This window comes from Prenolepis imparis, unplaced genomic scaffold (genome assembly GCF_030444845.1).
Source record: "Prenolepis imparis isolate NDT839.2.m4 unplaced genomic scaffold, iyPreImpa1.0 SCAF_3, whole genome shotgun sequence".
Lineage (NCBI taxonomy): Eukaryota > Metazoa > Arthropoda > Insecta > Hymenoptera > Formicidae > Prenolepis > Prenolepis imparis.
In genome coordinates this window covers 8,274,782-8,294,750 of record NW_028141161.1, presented here as the reverse complement: position 1 = coordinate 8,294,750, position 19,969 = coordinate 8,274,782, and the positions used below count along the sequence as shown (strand labels likewise).

Genomic DNA, 19,969 nt, shown 5'->3' with positions numbered 1-19,969 from the left:
TTAGATTATAAATGATATGTGCCAATAAAAGATTCATTATGAGTATGAAATAGAGGATCAAAAATGAAATGCATTAAATTTAAGAAATTTACATATATTTTTTAGATTATAAACTATATTGAAAAAAAGTATATTAAAACTATATTATAAATAAATTTAAAAAAATAAAAATTATATACTTAATAATATAATTATACTTAATAATAAGAGAATTCGAAAAAATTTTCTGTGTAAAATCGTTTCGCATCGAATTATTGGACACAGCCACATCGCTTAAGTAACATCAACTTGATTTTCTTTTTGTATACAAATATAATGAAGATGCAAAGATAAAGGTGCTGCAGGATGTCAATCACATCAATATAATACCCGACGTAATCAGGTATATAGTTAAACAAATATAACAGTCTCACGATCCATTGAATGATCAGCAAGATAAATTGCACGATAAATAGTTTCAGATACAGATTTGACCTGCAAGCAATATATATTAATATTTGGATATCTTTCAATAAAAATAATAAATACTATTTATCAAGTTATCTTTAAAAAATAATAAAATAAAGTACAATCCTGAAAAAGGAAGAAAGAAGTAATTGTTTAAAAAAATTTTTATTTTTAAATAAGATTTGTTTTACAAAATAAATGCATTCATTAATTTTAGTCTCACTATTTCTCAAATTTCAAGAATTGCATACTTTCTAAAGAAAAAAAACAATTAAAGTCATGACAATATATTGTCCTTTTTCTATAGGTTATATGTAATCACTGGCGAATCCTGGGGGGGGGGGGGGATTAACCACCCCCTGCAAATTAAAAGAAACAGTTTTGCTGAATTTGTTTTAAAATATAAATATAGAAAAACAAACATTAAAGAGCTATTGACGTCAGGATCCGCTAGTGTATGTAATTACAAAAAAGAAAAGAGAAAAAAAACAAGAAAGAAAAGAATAAGCACACTGAAAAGGTGTTGTTTCCAAATAATCATTTTTTCCTTTTATCAAGATCAATTCATTAAGTAATATTGCTGGCAGAGATACGTTGTTTATAGATCAAAATGTATCGACATAAATCTCATTAACAAAACAAAATATTATCACACCAGCAATAAAATGCAATAATGTAAAAATACAAACCATTTTTTATTGTCATAGTATCGCTTGTTCTCCAAATCTGTCAAAGGAAATTTCGTATCCTTTTCATAGCGTGCGATCTTCAGTGCTGCAGAGATGGATAAGCAAACGCTACTAACGATACAAACACTTCTCAAATCGTAAAAATAAAACATAAACGTTTCCTTCCCTGTAAATAAATATAATATGTAATTAATTTTTTTACTCTTTCTCACAACATATTAAAATGCTGTAGCATTAATAGAGTTATCTGTCAGAGATGTTTACTTACTATTGAACCAGCAATCTCCTAATTGAAATTCCGGTCGCAAAATCTCTGGTAGATAAGAGGAAATAGACTCCATGATGACACAAAAAATACCTAATATTAAGGGACAACCCCACGCAAAGATTGCATAATGCACCAACTTGCTGTTTTCTCCTTGTCTGATGTTTTTTCGTAACGAACAGAATCTTCTGTAATTTTTACATGTCATATTTACCTAACTATAGATAAAAGAAATCACTATGTAAAAAACGTTAAAATAATGTTTATGCTTGATCGAGACTTTCTCAAAAGCCCATTCTACGCAACTATTTACATAATTATTGTACAAATAATATTAATATAATTAATATTTATATGATTATTGTACAATTGTCATATTATTTACATAACTATTGTACAGAGACAACAATGGTGATAGTCAATTTTTTTTAGTTTAAAAAAATCATTTTTTCTTTAAGTTATCGTGTATTACTTATAAAAATATATAAAAAAAGAAAAATTATATAAATATCAAATTTGTATAATGTTAAAAATTCAAAAAAAGTTTGTAACATTAATTCGCAAATTATTAAACCACGTTATAATATTTTATAATTATTTATATTAAATATATATATAATGTTTACTATCTAAAATGCAATTTTTACATACAAAAAATTAACTTGATCTTAACGAAAAGTTTGATCTCAACGGAAATTAACTGTTGAAAAATCTTAATGCAATAATATAAATCTTTAAGAATGTTTATTTATTTCAAATTATAATTCTATTCTAATTTTAAGTCTATTATTTTCTCTAACTTATAATATCTTAAGCCAAATAGTTACTTACACTGCCACGCATCAACACAACATGAGAAAAAATTTTGTTTGATTAATTTAAAAGGTTGCGAATCTTTTTTTGTCTTTACGTTGCTGATATATATAAAATTAAATACGTTTATATATTACAAAAATGATTATGTTACGTCATTTTGTATAATACTATAAAGCAATCCTGTAAAGACAAATTAAAATAAGAGGCAAGTTAAAATATAAAGTATAATATGGAATACTTGGCAATTTACCTGAATGTCCACCACATATCAAAGCTTATTGTAATTAGCCAGAAGTTAGCCGACAAAGAAAAAAAGTAGTTAAGAAAGGCTGAAAAAATGAATAAAAATAAAAACTATAATAATGTCTGAACAACTGAGCGCATGCGTTAAAATACAAGAAGTTAAAGTTAACGTTTTTGTTTCTCCATTATAAAATAGATTTGCTCTAACTTCCTGCACGAGAAATTTATAGCAATATTTAATAAACACTTTTGATATTAAATTCAATAATGTTTTGATTAAAAATATAATTCTAAAATTTTAAAACAAAAAAAATATATTTTTTGGGAAGAATTTAAATTAGCTATATGTCAAAGTTCATTTGAAATTCAAATGATATTCACTATTAATCCTTGCATTTTTTATGAATTTAACAAATTACATATACAAGTTATTAAAAAGATTAATTAATAAGCAAGTATACATTATGCCTGACAAATATATACGCTACATTGATTTGATTTTATTATATGATTTAAATATACTATACCAAGTGTAACACAGATGGAGTACTGCTTATCATCTGTTAAAAAATTCACACTTTCAATTATGTAGCTAATGAAATAAGCACCGCAATAATTGCATAATATAAAGCCGTGTACATTTCGGAGCTCTGGCAATATGAAATACACCAGAAATATTGGCATCAAAAATAGCATAGACACCATACGAATACTGACAAGTATGGTTACTATGTGTACATTCCAGCTCTCATTATCAGTTCTCAATTTTTCAATATCGTCAACAGTTTCTGAGCAGAAGGTCACTTGAAATATATTTTGCTTTTCCTCGAAGATGCCGAGACAATATGATGTCGATTTAGCAAATATTGTATAAAGAGATAAATAGATGGAACCGTTGGGATAAATCATATAATCGTACTCATAACCATCGGCAAGTATGTAACGTTTCCCTCCTTTACACGGATTGTAGACGGCCAGCTGAAAAAATTCGTCTACTCTCTTATTTTCGCTCTGTATCGAATCAATCGTATTTGCGTACACGTACGGAAAAAGGTGCTTATTTTTTTCGGGAATACATTTGTCGTCAATCGAGCGATGGCCAAGAGGACAGCAGAGCTGAATGCAAGTAATATTATGACACATTTCGTATGGGACGATGTTACTTTCATTACTATCTTTGGAATTTTCAAAGACTTCATTCGACACGGAATTATTCTTTACAATCAAGTTTTCATAAACTTCCTGTGACGTGAAGTTTCTTTTATGATTGACATTTGTCGAATTCGTGTGAGAGTTCATCGGTATTTGCTCATCATCCTTATGATCCTGCATCAAATACTTGTCCAATTTATATTGTCTCGAATCATTACCCTTGCGATTGTTATTCGTTTGAAATTTATACTGCATTTCATCGTATTGCGAATTATTAATGAACTTTTTGTCCAAATCGTATCGCATAGTTTTTATTTCGTCACTATAGTTTGTTGTAGAATCCGTTGTTGTAGAATCCGAATTTAACTCATATCGTACCGTAAAATTATCATCTTTCTCTTTGTTGTTGATGAAAATTTGCTGAGATTTTGATGATGAAGTGATGAGGAGAAAAAGTCCACAACACAAGAACACGAAATTTTGTTTACACATTATTTTATAGTATAAAGATATACTTTAGAATAATTAGATATCAAATCAGTCAAACTTGTTAGTATTCATCAAATCTCACATAAGTTTCGAATTTTCAATAATGTAAAAAATTCCATATTAAATTTATGTATATTTTTTTAGTTTTTATATTAATTTTATGAAAGAAATGTATTAAGTGTAAAATGTACACATATAATAAATTCAAATTATCTTTTTCTTTTTGTGTTTCTCAGCAAAATCTCGAAAGAGTGATCTGATTTTATTCTAGCACTATTAACGTAAACAATTACGTTGTTGATTTTTAATTATCTCGCTAGGTTCAATGAAATATATACTACATCATTATATCCGGCCTTGATTTCTTTTTCTGAGAGAAGAGAAGAATGCACAAGAAACATGTGCCTGTACGAGAGAGGAGATAAAACTATCGAGAACGAAGAGTCGTCGATAGCTTTAGGAGAAACACACACACTGTCTGTCTCTAGTACTATAAAATTATACTTATATAACAAGAAACATGTGCCTCTGTATGAGAGATGTACTTATATAACTTTTGCATAGGATTTATATATAACTTCTACACTTATGTAACTTTTACAAGAAAAACAAAAAAATATTTGCTGAAACTTCTACTGACGGTAGTTTGACCAATTTAGCAGCGAAATAAAATAAATTCTTGATTGTTCTTTTAGATATTTGACGCTTAATGAAGAGCCATTATATTTTTAAGAATATTGTTAAAATAGAAAATAGATTGATATACAGCATCAGTTAAATAACATAAATTTTTTAGTTATACTATTTCTAAAATTTATATTATATTGGATTTTAATTATTTTAGTTTTTTAAATATTTGTATATATAAAAAATTTCTTTTGAATAAAAATTAATCGATAACACATGTGTAAGAATAATTTTATTTATTCCACTTTATCAATTTCATTCGTTATCTCTAGACTACAAAAAATGAGTAAAATATGAAATTACGTTGAATATATCAGTTTATTGTTATTCGTCAAATCTTCCGTTTCACTAGAGACAGTGCCTGCAAATATAAAATAAAAGCAAAATACTATTCCAAAATCGATTTTGATTCGACTTTCGTGACTTAACAGTTATATGACTAATTATTTGAATTTATTATTTAATAGATATTATTTAATTTTTCACTTTCGACTTTTGACGAAGAAAAAACATCTTTCATAACATATTCCATTGTTTTCTTCAAAATAAATAATTAAAACTAATAATTATTACCCACAATCATAATTACGCAATGTTAGAAAAAACTGAAAGAAAAGAAATAAAGAAAATTTAACTCATAGCTTTTCTGCTTAACTGATAGTTTAATGATTAAAATTTAAATTTGTTGAAAATTTTAAAAATTCTTATATAGCTTGCATTGCATGAATTGAACAAAAAAGATCATGCTTCATGATTTTTGATTAAGAACATCAAATGACATTTTTCTCGTTAGTATTTTATCATATACAAATCATATTACATGTATTTTTTTAACTTATAATTAATTTTAAATACAAATCAAACTTATTTTCGTACATATCATTATTATATGTAATTCATAATGCAAAAATATATCAATTCAAATTCGAGAGTTCGCTCTCAAGTGTATAATATTATATAATAAAATATTCCTAGCATCGAATGTATGTATGTGTATGTATGTATGTGTTAAAGCGCTTTCGATATCACCGAAAATATTTATTTGATGTATTTATTTAGCCGATACGAAAACACAGGGACAAAAGGAATCGAAGTTATAACAATTTAAATTAGTATATTAAAAACTTTAATTCCGAACTTGCGGATTAACTAAATCCACTCGAGATCTCAAATGACGATAGCTAAATCATGCTTTAATTATTTAAACTACAAAGTTTAATGTACATATGTAGTCGTACAGTAATATGAGATTAATAAATATTTTTCGATCCACTAATAATAAGTACAAGCGATCTATGGCAATCCAAGTCTCGATCATTCAATTTCGATAATCAATCAGATACCGACATCATATTATATTTGTCATGAATTTGACTGATACATGAAGAGTGCAATCAGGAAAACTAAAGCCTTTGTTGCTCGAAGGGAGAACATTCTCTCTTGAGAACATTCAAGAAGATAAATTATAACAGATCTTAACGGATATATGATTTCTCGAATAATTATATGTACATATTATAGCTACATAAAGTAAAAATAATATTTTTTAACAATAATGGATATACATATTTAATATGGTCGTGTTCGAATTTATTCGTAATTGATTTATGGATTATATCAGCTCGAAAGAAACTATTTTATTCTTGATTTATATATTATTTATCTGTGTCAGAAATCTTCCTTTATCATCATAATACAGCACAAAATATACTTTATAGGCTTCATATAAGATTATTTTTTCAAAAAAAATTTTACAAGGTTACAACTAACTATTGATTTAATTCAATAATATGTATTGATAAGATATTCGTTATAAGCAAGAAATTAAGGATCAAATAAAATGTATTAAATTTAAGAAATTTACGTATATCTTTTAAACTCTAAACTATATTAAAAAGATCTTTAAAGTAAACTTTAAGGAATAAAATTTACTGAATAATAACAGAGTCCGAGAAAAATAAATTTCCTATTTGAGATTTTATGCTCAACCTTTAAAAAAAAATGAAAACATCAGTGTTTAACATATATACACTATAAAGTTAAATTATTTTAGATTAGAAAATCATAAGATTATAATTAATTGTTAATTAATCGTTGATTTCTGATCTATGATAAAACTTTTTTTTTTCATATTGCAAAATTAAAGTTCAGTTTCATCGGACAAATCTTTGGCGTGACATTTTTCTTGTTCGCAAGAATTAGCCTTTCTCTGCGTAGATAATTCTGACGTTACAGTGTACTTGCAAGTACTTGATGTTGCGTTTGTCTCGCATCCAAATCGCTTCAGTAACATCATCTTAATTTTCTTTTTACATACAAATATGATAAAGGTGCAGAGATTCTGCACAACCTCTATCAAATTAATAAATATAAATAGGTAATTATTAAATGCATAGATTATATTTTCGGACAACCATAATGTTGTAAGCACTGACAAATTAATACCCATCATGATAAACTTCATGATAAATAACTTCAAGTATAGATTAAACCTGCAAACAAATAAACATTAATATTTAGATATCTTTCAATAAAAATAATAAATTTTATATATCAAGTTAGTTAAAAAAAATAATGGAATAAATTACAATCGTAAAGAAGAAAGAAAAAAAAATATTTCCTCAACAAAATTCTTGAAAAATATAATATTCTTTATGAAATAAATGTATTAATTATAACTTTATTCTCATTATTTGCCACATTTCGAGAATTACAGTCTATCTCGAAAATACACTATGCAAGTCGCAGCAATAAATGTTTTTCTTTTTCTATGGATTATGTATTTACATGAAAGAAAAGAAAAGAATGTGCACACCAAAAATGTATTACTTTCAAATAATCTTCTATCTTTCATCTGGAATGCGGATCAATATAATAGGGTATGATATTGTCAGCAGAGATATTGACAAAGATATATCTGCATATATATTATTAACAAAATAAAAGATTACTACACAGCGATGCAAAAATGTCAGAATACGGACCATTTCTTATTGTCAATATGCCGCTTGCAATCCGAATTTGTTAGACGAAGGCCTGTATTCTTTTCGTAGTGTTTGATTTTCAGTGCCGCAGAGATAGATAAGCAAATGCTAATAATGATACAGGCACATTGGAGACCGTAGAAATACAACGTAAACATTTCAGGGTCTATAAAAATGATAGGTATATAATAAATTTTTATACTGTTTCTTATACTATATTAAAATGCGGTAGCATTAATAAAGTTATCTGAGACGTACGTTCATCGTAGTACCAGCAATTTCCTAACCAAAATTCTGGTCGCAAATTTTTTGGTAAATACTCGGAAATATAATCCACGATGATGACACAAACAACAGCAAGTATAAATGGACCACCGTACGCAAAAATCACATAATACACTAACTTTCTCTTTTCCTGTTGTTTGACATTTTCTTGTAACAAACCATATCCTCTGCAATTTACATATTTAATTAAGTATAGATAAAAGAAATCTTAATGTAAAAGGGTTAAATTAATGTTTGCCTTTAATCGAGACTTACTCGAAAACCCATTCTATGTAACTATAAAAGTAGTTTTACATAATACAACACACGAGAGACTCATGACACTCAATTACCATAAGAAATGGTATAACATTTGTATAACATTTAAAAACTATTATATATTTAAATAAATATTCTATAGACAAAAGTAATCTCAATTTTGATTTATTTATTTAATTTTTTTATTTTTTGGTGACAAATTCTTAACAAAAAAATATATTTATGTCAAAAAATTATCATGTATTGCCTTATTTTATAGATTAAGAAAAAAAAAGATCAAAGCGATATAAATATCAAGCTGGTATAATATTTAAAAAACTCAAGGTTATTTTATATCGCAAAATATTAGACCACGTTGTAATATTTTATAAATGTTTTATAAATTATATATATAATTTATTATCTAATATGCCACTTTTACTTTCAAAAAATTTAGTTATCTTAAAATTTTTCTTTTTTATAATAATATAAAGCAATCCTGAAAAAACAAATTAAAATGAAAAGCAAATTAAATAAGTACAATATAAATACTTGACAATTTATACCTGGATATCCGCCACATATTAAAACTCATGGCACTTAGCCAAAAGTGACTCGACATAAAACAGAAATATTCGAAGAAGGCTGCAAAATAAATGAAGGCTGTAATAATAAATGATATCTTAATCATTGAGCGTGCGTTAAAAGGCAGAAACACAAAGCTTTCACGTTTTGATTCTCCATTAAAATACAGATTTACTTTATTTTCCTGTACTAAAAAATTATAATAATAATTAATGAATACTATTGATATCAAATTAAATAATGTTTCAAGACATAACTCTGCAAAATTCTAAAAAGAATATATATATACATTAGTTATAATTAAGGCGCATCTAATTTAATTCACTATTAATCGTTTCATTTTTAACAAATTATATATTCAAGGTAAAAATATTAATTTATTTGCAAATATACATTATGCCTGACAAATATATACGCTGCATTGATTGCATATAGTTATATAATTTATTGTTAGATATACTGTACCAAGTGTAATACAGACAAAATATGACGAATCCTCATGGTAATGAATAACATTCACAACGTAAACTATGTATGCGAAGGATGTAACAGCGCAGTAATTGCACAACATAAAGCCATGTATATTTCGAAGTTCTGGCAATATGGAATACACCAGAAATATTGGCGCCAAAAATAGTATACACACTGTACGGAAACATGCATATATGTTCAGTGCCTGAGATGACGAGCGGATTTCAGGTGTGAACATTATCGCATTTTTGATGACTTCATCTAAAGTTTCTGAACAGAAAGTCACTTCCAATTTATCCCCCCTTTCCAAATAGACAGCAAAACAATATGATGTCGATTTAACAAATGTTTTATAATAAGATAAATAAATAGAACCATTGGCAAAAATCTTATAATCGTACTGATGATCCTTGTCTACCAAGACACGTTCTCTTTCCTGGCACGAATCGTAGACGACTAACTGAAACAATTCGTCCACTCTCTTATTTTCGTTCTGCATTGAATCGTTCGTATATTCGTACACATTCGGAAAAACGTATTCAATTTCTTCGGAAATGCATTTGCTGTCGTTCAACCTCATGCGATCACCAAGAGGACAGCAGAGCAGAATGCAAGTAATATTATGACACATTTCGTATGGAACGATGTTACTTTCATTACTATCTTTACTGGAATTTTCAAAGACTTCATTCGACATGGAATTATTCTTTTTAAGCAAGTTTTCATAATCTTCCTGTGACGTAAAGTTTTTTCCATGATTGACATTTGTCACATTGGTGTGAGAGATAATCGGTATTTGGTCATCATCCTCATGATTGTGAACAGAACGTCTGCTTAGTTTATATAGTATCGAATCAACATCCTCACGATCGTTCTTCGTGGAATTAATGCGAAATTCATTCTGCATTCCATATCGCGCATTGTTGGTAACCTTTTTATACAAATCATATCGCAGTGTTATCTCATCGCTATAGAATGTTGTAGAATCCGTGTCTATCTTGTTTTGTATCGTCAAATTATGATATTTCTTTTTATTGTTAGAAATTTGCTGAGATTTCGATGACGAAGTGACAAAAAGAAGTGCGCAACATAAAAAAGCGAACATTTTTTTACACATTATTTCACATAAAAGATATACTTCAGAGTAATTAGATAATTAAATCAGTCAAGCTTATATATATATATTAATATTCATCATTTCTCACATAAGTTTCGAATTTTCAGTAATTAAAAATGTCTATATATTTTTATGCATACTTTAGCTTTTGTATTAATGGTATTAATTGAAAAAAATGAGTTAATATGCAAAAGGTATAGGTAAATATAATGAAATTAAATTATCTTTTTCTTGTGTTTCTCAACAAAATCTCGAAAGATTGATCTGATTTAATTCTAGCACTGTTAACGTAGACGATTACGCGGATTTAATAAAACTATGTCACTATATCCAACTTTAACTTCTCTTTTTGAAAGAAGAGAAGAGTGCACAAGAAACATGTGCCTGTACGAGAGAGGAGAAAAAACTACCGAGGACGACGAGTCATCGATAGCTTTTATGCAAAAACACACACACTGTCTGTTTACTACTATAAAATTATACTTATATAACTCTGACATATACAAGGAAAACAAAAAAATATTTGCTGAAACTTCTATTGACGGTAGTTTGATCCAATCCAGCAGCAAAATAAAATATAATTTTGAATGTTTTTTTAGATATTTAATGCTTAAATGAAGAGCTGTTATATTTTTGAAAATACTGTTTATAATAAAAAATAAATTGATACGTTGCAACAGTTAAATAACATAAATTTTTTAGTCATACTATTTCTAAAATTTATATTATATTGGATTTCATTTAATTTAGTTATTTAAATATTTATGAATATAAAAATTACTTTTGAATAGCAATTAATCAATAACACATGCATAAGAATAATTTCATTTATTCTATAAATAATGATAAAGGAGCATAGAAAGTGCGTAGTGACCATCAAATTAATGGCATTCGAGTAAATTTGAAGTTGTAAATTAAAAGTTCGAAATTTTAATTACATTTAAAACAATAGGAAAAATCAAATAATAAAAATGAGATGAAATACATTTAATTCTAAGTATTGCCAAAATATTTTACGTATTATGATATATTATATATATGAGTCGTTCGCTCAAAGAACGACTTAAATCGACTTAAGTTTTTGCAAAAAAAGTTGAATTTAAGATTCAACTGTGTAATTCGAGTTATTAATTATTATGTTATTCAACTTTTATATATTTTAATATACACGTTTCTATTTTGCTGAGTAGCAAAATATTTAATAACTTGAATTATTTAGTTGAATCTTCAATTTTTTTGTGCAAAAACTTAAGTCGTTCTTCGAGCGAACGACTCATATATATATATATATATATATATGCCGAATATTAAATTATACGAGCATTTTAAAGTATAAATTAATTATTCATTAAACGACTGACATATTGCAGAGTTTGTTTTATTTTAATGACTTGATCATGCTATTTAATTGTTTTACATCGCGTTCTAAATCCGTATTATATTTAGATCTTCAATAAATAGAACTTGAGAATAATGAATAAAATGAAATATATTTAACTCTAAGTATTGCTTATTTTATGTACTATGACACATATAGATATATATATATATATATATATATATCTACAAAATATTAAATTATACTAACATTCTATTATAATGTATAGATTAATCATTTATTAAACGCGATTGACGCATAGTTTAACTACATATATTTAATCATTCGATCATGCGGTTCAGTTTACTGCGCGTTCTAAATTTTAATTATATTTAAATCATCGAAAAGTCAAACTATATGACAAATATGTACAATTATAAAAATATAAATTTTCTCCATTTTTTTTAGAATTTATAGTAAAATAATGTGCAAATTAAAAACTTGCATATCGCTTCCTCACTGTTCTATTTCACTCTTTAAGCTTTCTCTACGAGCAAGCTGATTTTTCAATTTTGACTTCCTCAAGCTTAAAGAGCGAAATGGAATGGTGAGAAAGCAATGTGCAATTTTATAATTTGCACACTTTTTTCACGTAAAATAAAATTTTTTAAATATTATGTATATGTATGTGTATGTGTGTATATATGTACCCGTTTTTATCTATTCTTTTCGTATGTTTATTTCTTAAAATTTTAAATTTACATATTTTGAAAAATTCAAAATTTTATAAACAATAAACCCATTTACCGTCCTCGCCACACACAAGTTCAACACTAATTACACTGTAATGATATTTTACTCAAGTTTTAATCAATATTTGAACGAAGTTATATTATATGATTATAAAGTTCAAAAATTTTATTTAATTTTATTTACTATTATCTTTTTGTTTTAAAAGTTTTAACAAATTGTATGTTTAATATTTAAATTTTCATTTTATCATTAGAAAATAATTTACGCTTACATGAAAGTACATATGTACTAAGCCTAATAAGTTGAATATTGATTTTAAATTGATTCTCTACATTGATTTTATTGTTATATATTATTTGAGTATATTACATTGATTATAACAGAGATGAAATGCGCCAGATTCCTTTTCTTGATTCGATTGCTCGTAATATTAAGAATATTTGTGGCAGATGTAAAAGTACTGTATCTTTGCAGTATAAAGGCGTGTGTGTTCTGGCATTTTAACGTACATCAAAAATGTTTCCAGTAAAAGCAACGTATGCACTACATGCAAACTTCTGAATATGATAATCTTATAATTTTTAACTCTTTTTGAAGACTCTTTTTTTGATGGTTTTTTGCCTTTAAGCAGGTAACTAAATCAAACTTATTCTGATTCATAAAGGCCAGACAATAAGATGTTGATTCTATAAGTATATGATTGTAAAAGAGATACATATAAAATATATATTAATATTTCAAATGGCTTTTATAATTGAAATCAAAGTGTTGACTCTTCTGATACGGATTGCGAATGACTAAATAAAAAAATTTGTTCAACCTTTTACTTTTCTTGCAACGAATAAGAAATATAATAATAGATTTTCTTAATATAAAATTTCACATTGTTAGATAATAATCCAACATTAATTTCGGAGTCCAATCGCAGCAATATCTGAATTAAAAATATCTGCAATTATCGCGAATGCGTAGTAAAAAAACTGCAGGAGAAGGACACGAGCATATTATGATAAGAAATCCGTAAACGCAATGAATCATCGATAATATTGAAAAGGCAATCTATCTACTGCGAAATCATGTATACAGGATGTAAAAAAAATATTAATAAACTTCTGCACATGATATGTAGATGGATTAATCGATGTCATAAAACACATTTAAAACTGTCATAGACACTTAAAACATTAATCTTCAATAGAAAATTATTACATTTTCAAAGATATTAAAGTATTTAAGCAGAACGATAAAACAATGAGTAAATAATAAAGAGATTTTTACCTATATTGTATATAGGTACAAATGTATGATACAATCAAAGAATTTATCTCGGAAACAATTATTCAAGTACGGATATCAGGAAAATATCCATTATTATGCATTATTCTTTCGCCGCATTTTATAGAGGATAATATGTTTATTAAGATGGAAACTGCGAATTTTTTTACGCAAATCCGGTTTGAACTTGTATACGTATCTCACATAGTACACATCAAGGAAATCATTAACAATTAATTTTATAGAATATTGAAAATAGTGACGATTCAAATAGCATCAAAAGCTTTTAGTTCACAATCTTAAATTTACTCTTAGAAAAGTACAAATATCAATAAAATATATGAATGTAATCAATATATAAATATGCAAATATATAAACATGTGTAAAACAAAAATTTTTAGTAAGAAATTTGAAGTTGCAACAAATTTTTATAGAAATGCATTTTACGAAATATATATTTAAAAAATCATATTATCACGTAAATAATATTATTTGTACAGTAATTTATTCCCATTACAAATGATTTTAAAGTCTCAGCAGACCGATTTCGCTTACTTATTAATTAGTAAATATATTAAAATATGATATCGAGTGCGCTAATATTTATTACACGCAATCATAATTACGAAATGTTAGACAAAATTATTTAAAAAAAAAAAAAAAATTTCTCTGATAAAAAAATGTTTAAATTTCAAAATTTATTGAAAATTAAATATATTTATAGTTTTCATTGCATGCATTGAGCAAAAATGATAGTGCATCATGATTTTTGATTAAGAACATAAAATGATATTTTTCTCGTTAATTTAATATTTTATTTGCAAAAGTCATATTATATGTATTTTTTAAACTTATAATTATTTTTCATATATATTAGATATATTTTCATACATATCACTATTAGATGTAATGCGTGTGTGTGTTTTGTGCTTTCCATAGCACAGCTACAATGAAGATATTTATTTCATCGCCGATAACAGAGAAAAGAGGAATATAGTTATAACAATTAAAACAATTTAAATTAATTAATTTATTAGAAACTTTAATTCCGTATTTGCAAATCTACTGAATTCACTCGAAATCTTGAAACACGACAGCTAAATCATACGATAATTATTTTAATGCTTAAGCGGTTTTATTCGAATCAAAGTGTAACGTATACATATGTGCTCTCGAAGTCCAATTGCAGAATAATCTGAGATTAGTAAATATATTTCAATAAACACAAGCAACCTATAACACATAACAATTAACAATTCAAATCTCGATTATTCGATTTCGATAATCAATCAGAACTCAATACTGCGTTGTTTTTAATGAATTTGACTTTTTTATTTTTATGAATTTGGTATATAAAGTGTAATAAAAAAAACTAAGGTCTTTATTGCTCGAACGTCTCTTGCTCTTGAGAATATTCGAGAAGCTGGAATTATAACAGATTTTAACAAATATATATTTTCTCGAACAAATGTATGTACAAATTATAGCTACATGAAGAAAGAAATACTATGTTTAAACAAGAGATACATTTAAAATGATCATGCTAGAATATATTTGTAATTAATTTGTGAATCATATCAGTTTGAAAGATAATACATTACTCTCTTTCTTTATATATTATTTATATGTATCAAAGATCTTTCTTTATTTATAATACATACAGCACAATATTCTGTATGGCCTTCATATAAAATTATTTTTTTCAATAAAATTTTATATAGGATTACAACTATTGATTAGAATTAATGATATGTACCGATAAAAGATTCATTATGAGTACGAAATGGAGGATCAAAAATAAAATGCGTTAAATTTAAGAAATTTACGTATATCTTTTAAACTCTAAACTATATTAAAAAGATCTTTAAAGTAAACTTTAAAAAATAAAATTTACTGAATAATAACAGAGTCTGAGAAAGATAAATTTCCTATTTGAGATTTTAAGCTCAACCTTTAAAAAAAAATAAAAACATCAGTGTTTAACATATATACACTGTAAAGTTAAATTATTTTAGATTAGAAAATCATAAGATTATAATGAATTGTTAATTAATCGTTGATTTCTGATCTATGATAAAACTTTTTCTTTCATATTGCAAAATTAAAGTTCAGTTTCATCGGACAAATCTTTGGCGTGACGATTTTCTTGTTCCCAAGAATTAGCCCTTCCCTGCGTAGATAATTCTGACGTTGCAATGCAAGTACTTGATGTTGCGTTTGTCTCGCATCCGAATCGCCTCAGTAACATCATCTTAATTTTCTTGTTACATACAAATATGATAAAGGTGCAGAGATTCTGCACAATCTCTATCAAATTAATAAATACAAATAGGTAATAATTCAATACATAGTTTGCATTTCGAAACAACCATATCGTAATCAGCACTGACCAATGTATACCCATCACGATAAATATCATGATAAATAACTTCCGATATAGATTAACCCTGCAAACAAATAAACATTAATATTTAGATATCTTTCAATAAAAATAATGAATCCTATATATCAAGTTATTTTAAAAAAAGAATAAAATAAATTACAATTCTAAAAGAGGGGGAAAGGAGAAATAGTTCCTTAAAGAAATTCTAAGAAAATGTAATTTTCTTTATGAATTTAATGTATTAATTAATTTTATTCTCACTATAAATACACGATTCAAGTCACAACAATAAATGTTTCTCTTTTTCTATAGATTATGTAATTACATAAAAGAAAAAAAGAGAAAACAAAAAAGGAAAAAATGAGCACACGGAAGATGTATTGTTTTCAAATAATAATCATCTCTATTTCATGTAAAATGCGGATTAATCGGGTATGTATGATATTGTCGACAGAGATATTGACAAAAATATATCTGCATATATCTCATTAACAAAATAAAAGATTACTACACAGAGATACAAAAATGTCAGAATACGGACCATTTCTTATTGTCATTATACCGCTTGCTTTCCGAATCTGTTAGAAGGCTTGCCTGCTTTTCGTAGTGCTTGATCTTCAGTGCCGCAGAGATAGATAAGCAAATGCTAATAATGATGCAGGCACTTTGGAGCCCTTGGTAATACAACGTATACATTTCAAGGTCTACAAATATAATATATGATATAAATATGATATAATAAATTTTTATACTGTATCTCATACTATATTGAAATGCAATAGCATTTATAGAGTTATCTTAGACGTACTTTTACCGTAGTACCAGCAATTTCCTAACCAAAATTCTGGTCGCAAATTTTTTGGTAAATACTCGGAAACAAAATCAACGATGATGACACAAACAATAGCAAGTATAAATGGACAACCGTACGCAAAAATCACATAATACACTAATTTTCTTTTTTCTGGTTGTCTGATATTTCTTTGTAACGAACAGAATCCTCTGCAATTTACATGTCATATTTAACTAAGTACAGATAAACGAAATATAAAAGGGTGAAATTAATATTTGTCTTTGATCGAGGTTTACTCGAAAACCCATTCTATGTAACTATAAAACTAGTTTTACAAAATACAACACATGACACTCAATTATCATGAGAAATGGTATAACATTTGTATAACATTTAAAAACTATAATATATTTAAATAAATATTCTATGGACAAAGGTAATCTCAATTTTTATTTATTTATTAAATTTTATTTATTTTTCGGTGACAAATTCTTAACATATAATAAAAAAAATATATTTATGTTAAAAAATGATCATGTATTACCTTATTTTATAGATTTAAAAAAAGATCAAAGCGATATAAATATCTGGTTCGTATAATATTTAAAAAACACAAGGTTATTTTATATCGCAAAATATTAGACCACGTTGAAATATTTTATAAATATTTTATAAATTATATATATAATTTATTATCTAATGAGTCATTTTTACTTTCAAAAAATTTAATTATCTTAACAAAATTTTTCTTTTCTATAATAATATAAAGCAATCCTGAAAAGACAAATTAAAATAAGAAGCAAATTCAATAAAGTACAATATAAATACTTGGCAATTTACCTTGATGTCCGCCACATATGAAAACTCATGGCACTTAGCCAGAAGGAACTCGACATAAAACAGAAATATTCGAAGAAGGCTGCAAAATAAATGAAGGCTGTAATAATAAATGATATCTTAATCATTGAGCGTGCGTTAAAAGGCAGAAACACAAAGCTTTCACGTTTTGATTCTCCATTAAAAAACAGATTTACTTTATTTTCCTGTACTAAAAAATTATAATAATAATTAATGAATACTATTGATATTAAATTAAATCATGTTTCAAGACATAACTCTGCAAAATTCTAAAAAGAATATATATATATACATTAGTTATAATTAAGGCGCATCTAATTTAATTCACTATTAATCGTTTCATTTTTAACAAATTATATATTCAAGTTAAAAAAATTAATTTATTTGCAAATATACATTATGCCTGACAAATATATACGCTGCATTGATTGCATATAGTTATATAATTTATTGTTAGATATACTGTACCAAGTGTAATACAGACGGCATATGACGAATCCGCGTGGTAATGAGTAACATTCACAAGGTAAACTATGTATGCGACCGATGTAACAAAGCAGTAATTACACAACATGAACCCGTGTATATTTTTTCGAAGTTCTGGCAATATGGAATACACCAGAAATATTGGCACCAAAAATAATATACACACTGTACGAAAAATTGCATACATGTTAATTGCCTGAGATAACGAGCGGATTTCAGGTGTGTATTTTAACGCGTTTCCGAGAACTTCATCTAGAGTTTCTGAACAGAAAGTCACTTCCAATTTATCTCCCCTTTCCAAGACAGCGAGACAATATGATGTTGATTTAACAAATGTTTTATAATAAGATAAATAAATAGAACCGTTGGCAAAAATCTTATAATCGTATTGATGACCATAGTCTACCCTGACACGTATTTTTTTCTGACACGAATCGTAGACGGCTAATTGAAACAATTCGTCCACTCTCTTATTTTCGCTCTGCATCGAATCGTTTGTGTATACATCATTTGGGAAATGGTTCAATCCAATTTTTCCAGGAATGCATTTGTCGTCAATCAGACGATCGCCAAAAGAACAGCAGAGCAGAATGCAAGTAATATTGTGGCACATTTCGTATGGGACGATATTGATACTTTCATTACTATATTTACTAAAATTTTCAAAAACTTCAATTGACATGGAATCATTCTTTTCAAGCAAGTTTTCATTAACTTCCTGTGAGGTAAAGTTTTCTTTATGATTGACATTCGTCGAATATGTATGAGAGTTCATCGGTATTTGATCATCATCCTCATGATTGTCAACAGAACGCTTGCTTATTTTATATAGTATCGAATCAACATCCTCGCGATCGTTATTTGTGGAATTAATGCGAAATTCATTCTGCATTCCATATCGCGTACTGTTGGTAAACTTTTCATACAAATCATATCTCAGTGTTATTTCGTGGCTATAGATTGTTGTAGAATCCTCATCTACCTTGTCCGTGTCTAGTTTGTTTCGTATCGTCAAATTATCACCTTTCTCTTTGTTGTTGGTGGAAATTTGCTGAGATTTCGATGACGAAGTGAAGAGAAGAAGAAGTGCGCAACACAAAAAGGCAAAATTTGTTTCACACATTATTTCGCATAAAAGATATAGAGTAATTCAGAGTAATTAGATAATTAAATCAGTCAAGTTTATTAATATTCATAATTTCTCACATAGGTTTTGAATTTTCAATAATTAAAAATGTTTATATATTTTTATGCATACTTTAGCATTTGTATTAATGGTATTAATTGAAAAAGATGAGTTAATATGCAAAATATATAGATAAATATAATAAAATCAAATTATATTTTTCTTCTTGTGTTTCTCCACAAAATCTCGATAGATTGATCTGATTTAATTCTAGCAATGTTAACGATTACGCGGTTGATTTATAATTATTGCTAGATTCAATAAAACTATATCACTATATCCGGCTTTAACTTCTCTTCCTGAAAGAAGAGAACAGTGCACAAGAAATATGTGCCTGTACGAGAGAGGAAATGAAACTACCGAGGCCATCGAGTTGTCGATAGCATCACACAGGAGGAAACACACACATGCTGTCTGTCTACTACTATGAAATTATACTTATATAACTT

General features: G+C 26.7%; 3 protein-coding genes across 4 annotated transcripts; all 3 read right to left on the bottom strand.

Annotated features, from left to right (window-relative positions):
- Positions 1-236: 236 nt before the first annotated feature.
- On the bottom strand, positions 237-4,207 carry LOC145933529 (G-protein coupled receptor Mth2-like). 2 transcript variants are annotated; one of them, XM_083033305.1, is made up of 6 exons: positions 3,991-4,207; positions 2,988-3,438; positions 2,468-2,546; positions 1,405-1,589; positions 1,137-1,302; positions 237-474 (listed from the first exon to the last, which is right to left on the bottom strand). In XM_083033305.1, exons 1-6 carry the CDS (start codon positions 4,102-4,104, stop codon positions 252-254), a joined length of 1,218 nt encoding a protein of 405 aa, XP_082889431.1. In that variant the 5' UTR covers positions 4,105-4,207; the 3' UTR covers positions 237-251. The 2 variants fall into 2 exon arrangements, with proteins under 2 accessions (XP_082889431.1, XP_082889430.1); XM_083033304.1 differs by having other exon boundaries at positions 2,988-4,207.
- A 1,375-nt stretch (positions 4,208-5,582) lies between these two features.
- LOC145933683 (G-protein coupled receptor Mth2-like) lies at positions 5,583-10,889 on the bottom strand. Its single transcript, XM_083033651.1, has 5 exons — positions 9,345-10,889; positions 8,861-8,939; positions 8,031-8,224; positions 7,773-7,938; positions 5,583-7,280 (listed from the first exon to the last, which is right to left on the bottom strand). The coding sequence occupies exons 1-5, from the start codon at positions 10,465-10,467 to the stop codon at positions 6,929-6,931; spliced, it is 1,914 nt and encodes a 637-aa protein (XP_082889777.1). The 5' UTR covers positions 10,468-10,889; the 3' UTR covers positions 5,583-6,928.
- A 3,728-nt stretch (positions 10,890-14,617) lies between these two features.
- LOC145933899 (G-protein coupled receptor Mth2-like) lies at positions 14,618-19,864 on the bottom strand. Its single transcript, XM_083033931.1, has 5 exons — positions 18,317-19,864; positions 17,831-17,909; positions 17,006-17,199; positions 16,739-16,901; positions 14,618-16,261 (listed from the first exon to the last, which is right to left on the bottom strand). Exons 1-5 carry the CDS (start codon positions 19,455-19,457, stop codon positions 15,916-15,918), a joined length of 1,923 nt encoding a protein of 640 aa, XP_082890057.1. The 5' UTR covers positions 19,458-19,864; the 3' UTR covers positions 14,618-15,915.
- Between the last annotated feature and the right edge of the window lie 105 nt (positions 19,865-19,969).

Coding starts and splice junctions, on each gene's coding strand:
- LOC145933529 (XM_083033304.1), bottom strand. CDS start 4,104: ATGTGTAAACAAAATTTCGTGTTCTTGTGTTGTGGACTTTTTCTCCTC. Junction 1,590..2,467: donor GATATGTGGTGGACATTCAG/GTAAATTGCCAA, acceptor TAAAAATTACAG/AAGATTCTGTTCGTTACGAA. Junction 475..1,136: donor TACTATGACAATAAAAAATG/GTTTGTATTTTT, acceptor TATTGCTTGCAG/GTCAAATCTGTATCTGAAAC.
- LOC145933899 (XM_083033931.1), bottom strand. CDS start 19,457: ATGTGTGAAACAAATTTTGCCTTTTTGTGTTGCGCACTTCTTCTTCTC. Junction 17,200..17,830: donor CATATGTGGCGGACATCAAG/GTAAATTGCCAA, acceptor TGTAAATTGCAG/AGGATTCTGTTCGTTACAAA. Junction 16,902..17,005: donor TTGCTGGTACTACGGTAAAA/GTACGTCTAAGA, acceptor TTATATTTGTAG/ACCTTGAAATGTATACGTTG.
- LOC145933683 (XM_083033651.1), bottom strand. CDS start 10,467: ATGTGTAAAAAAATGTTCGCTTTTTTATGTTGCGCACTTCTTTTTGTC. Junction 8,225..8,860: donor AATATGTGGCGGATATCCAG/GTATAAATTGTC, acceptor TGTAAATTGCAG/AGGATATGGTTTGTTACAAG. Junction 7,281..7,772: donor CATATTGACAATAAGAAATG/GTCCGTATTCTG, acceptor ATTTGTTTGCAG/GTTTAATCTATACTTGAAGT.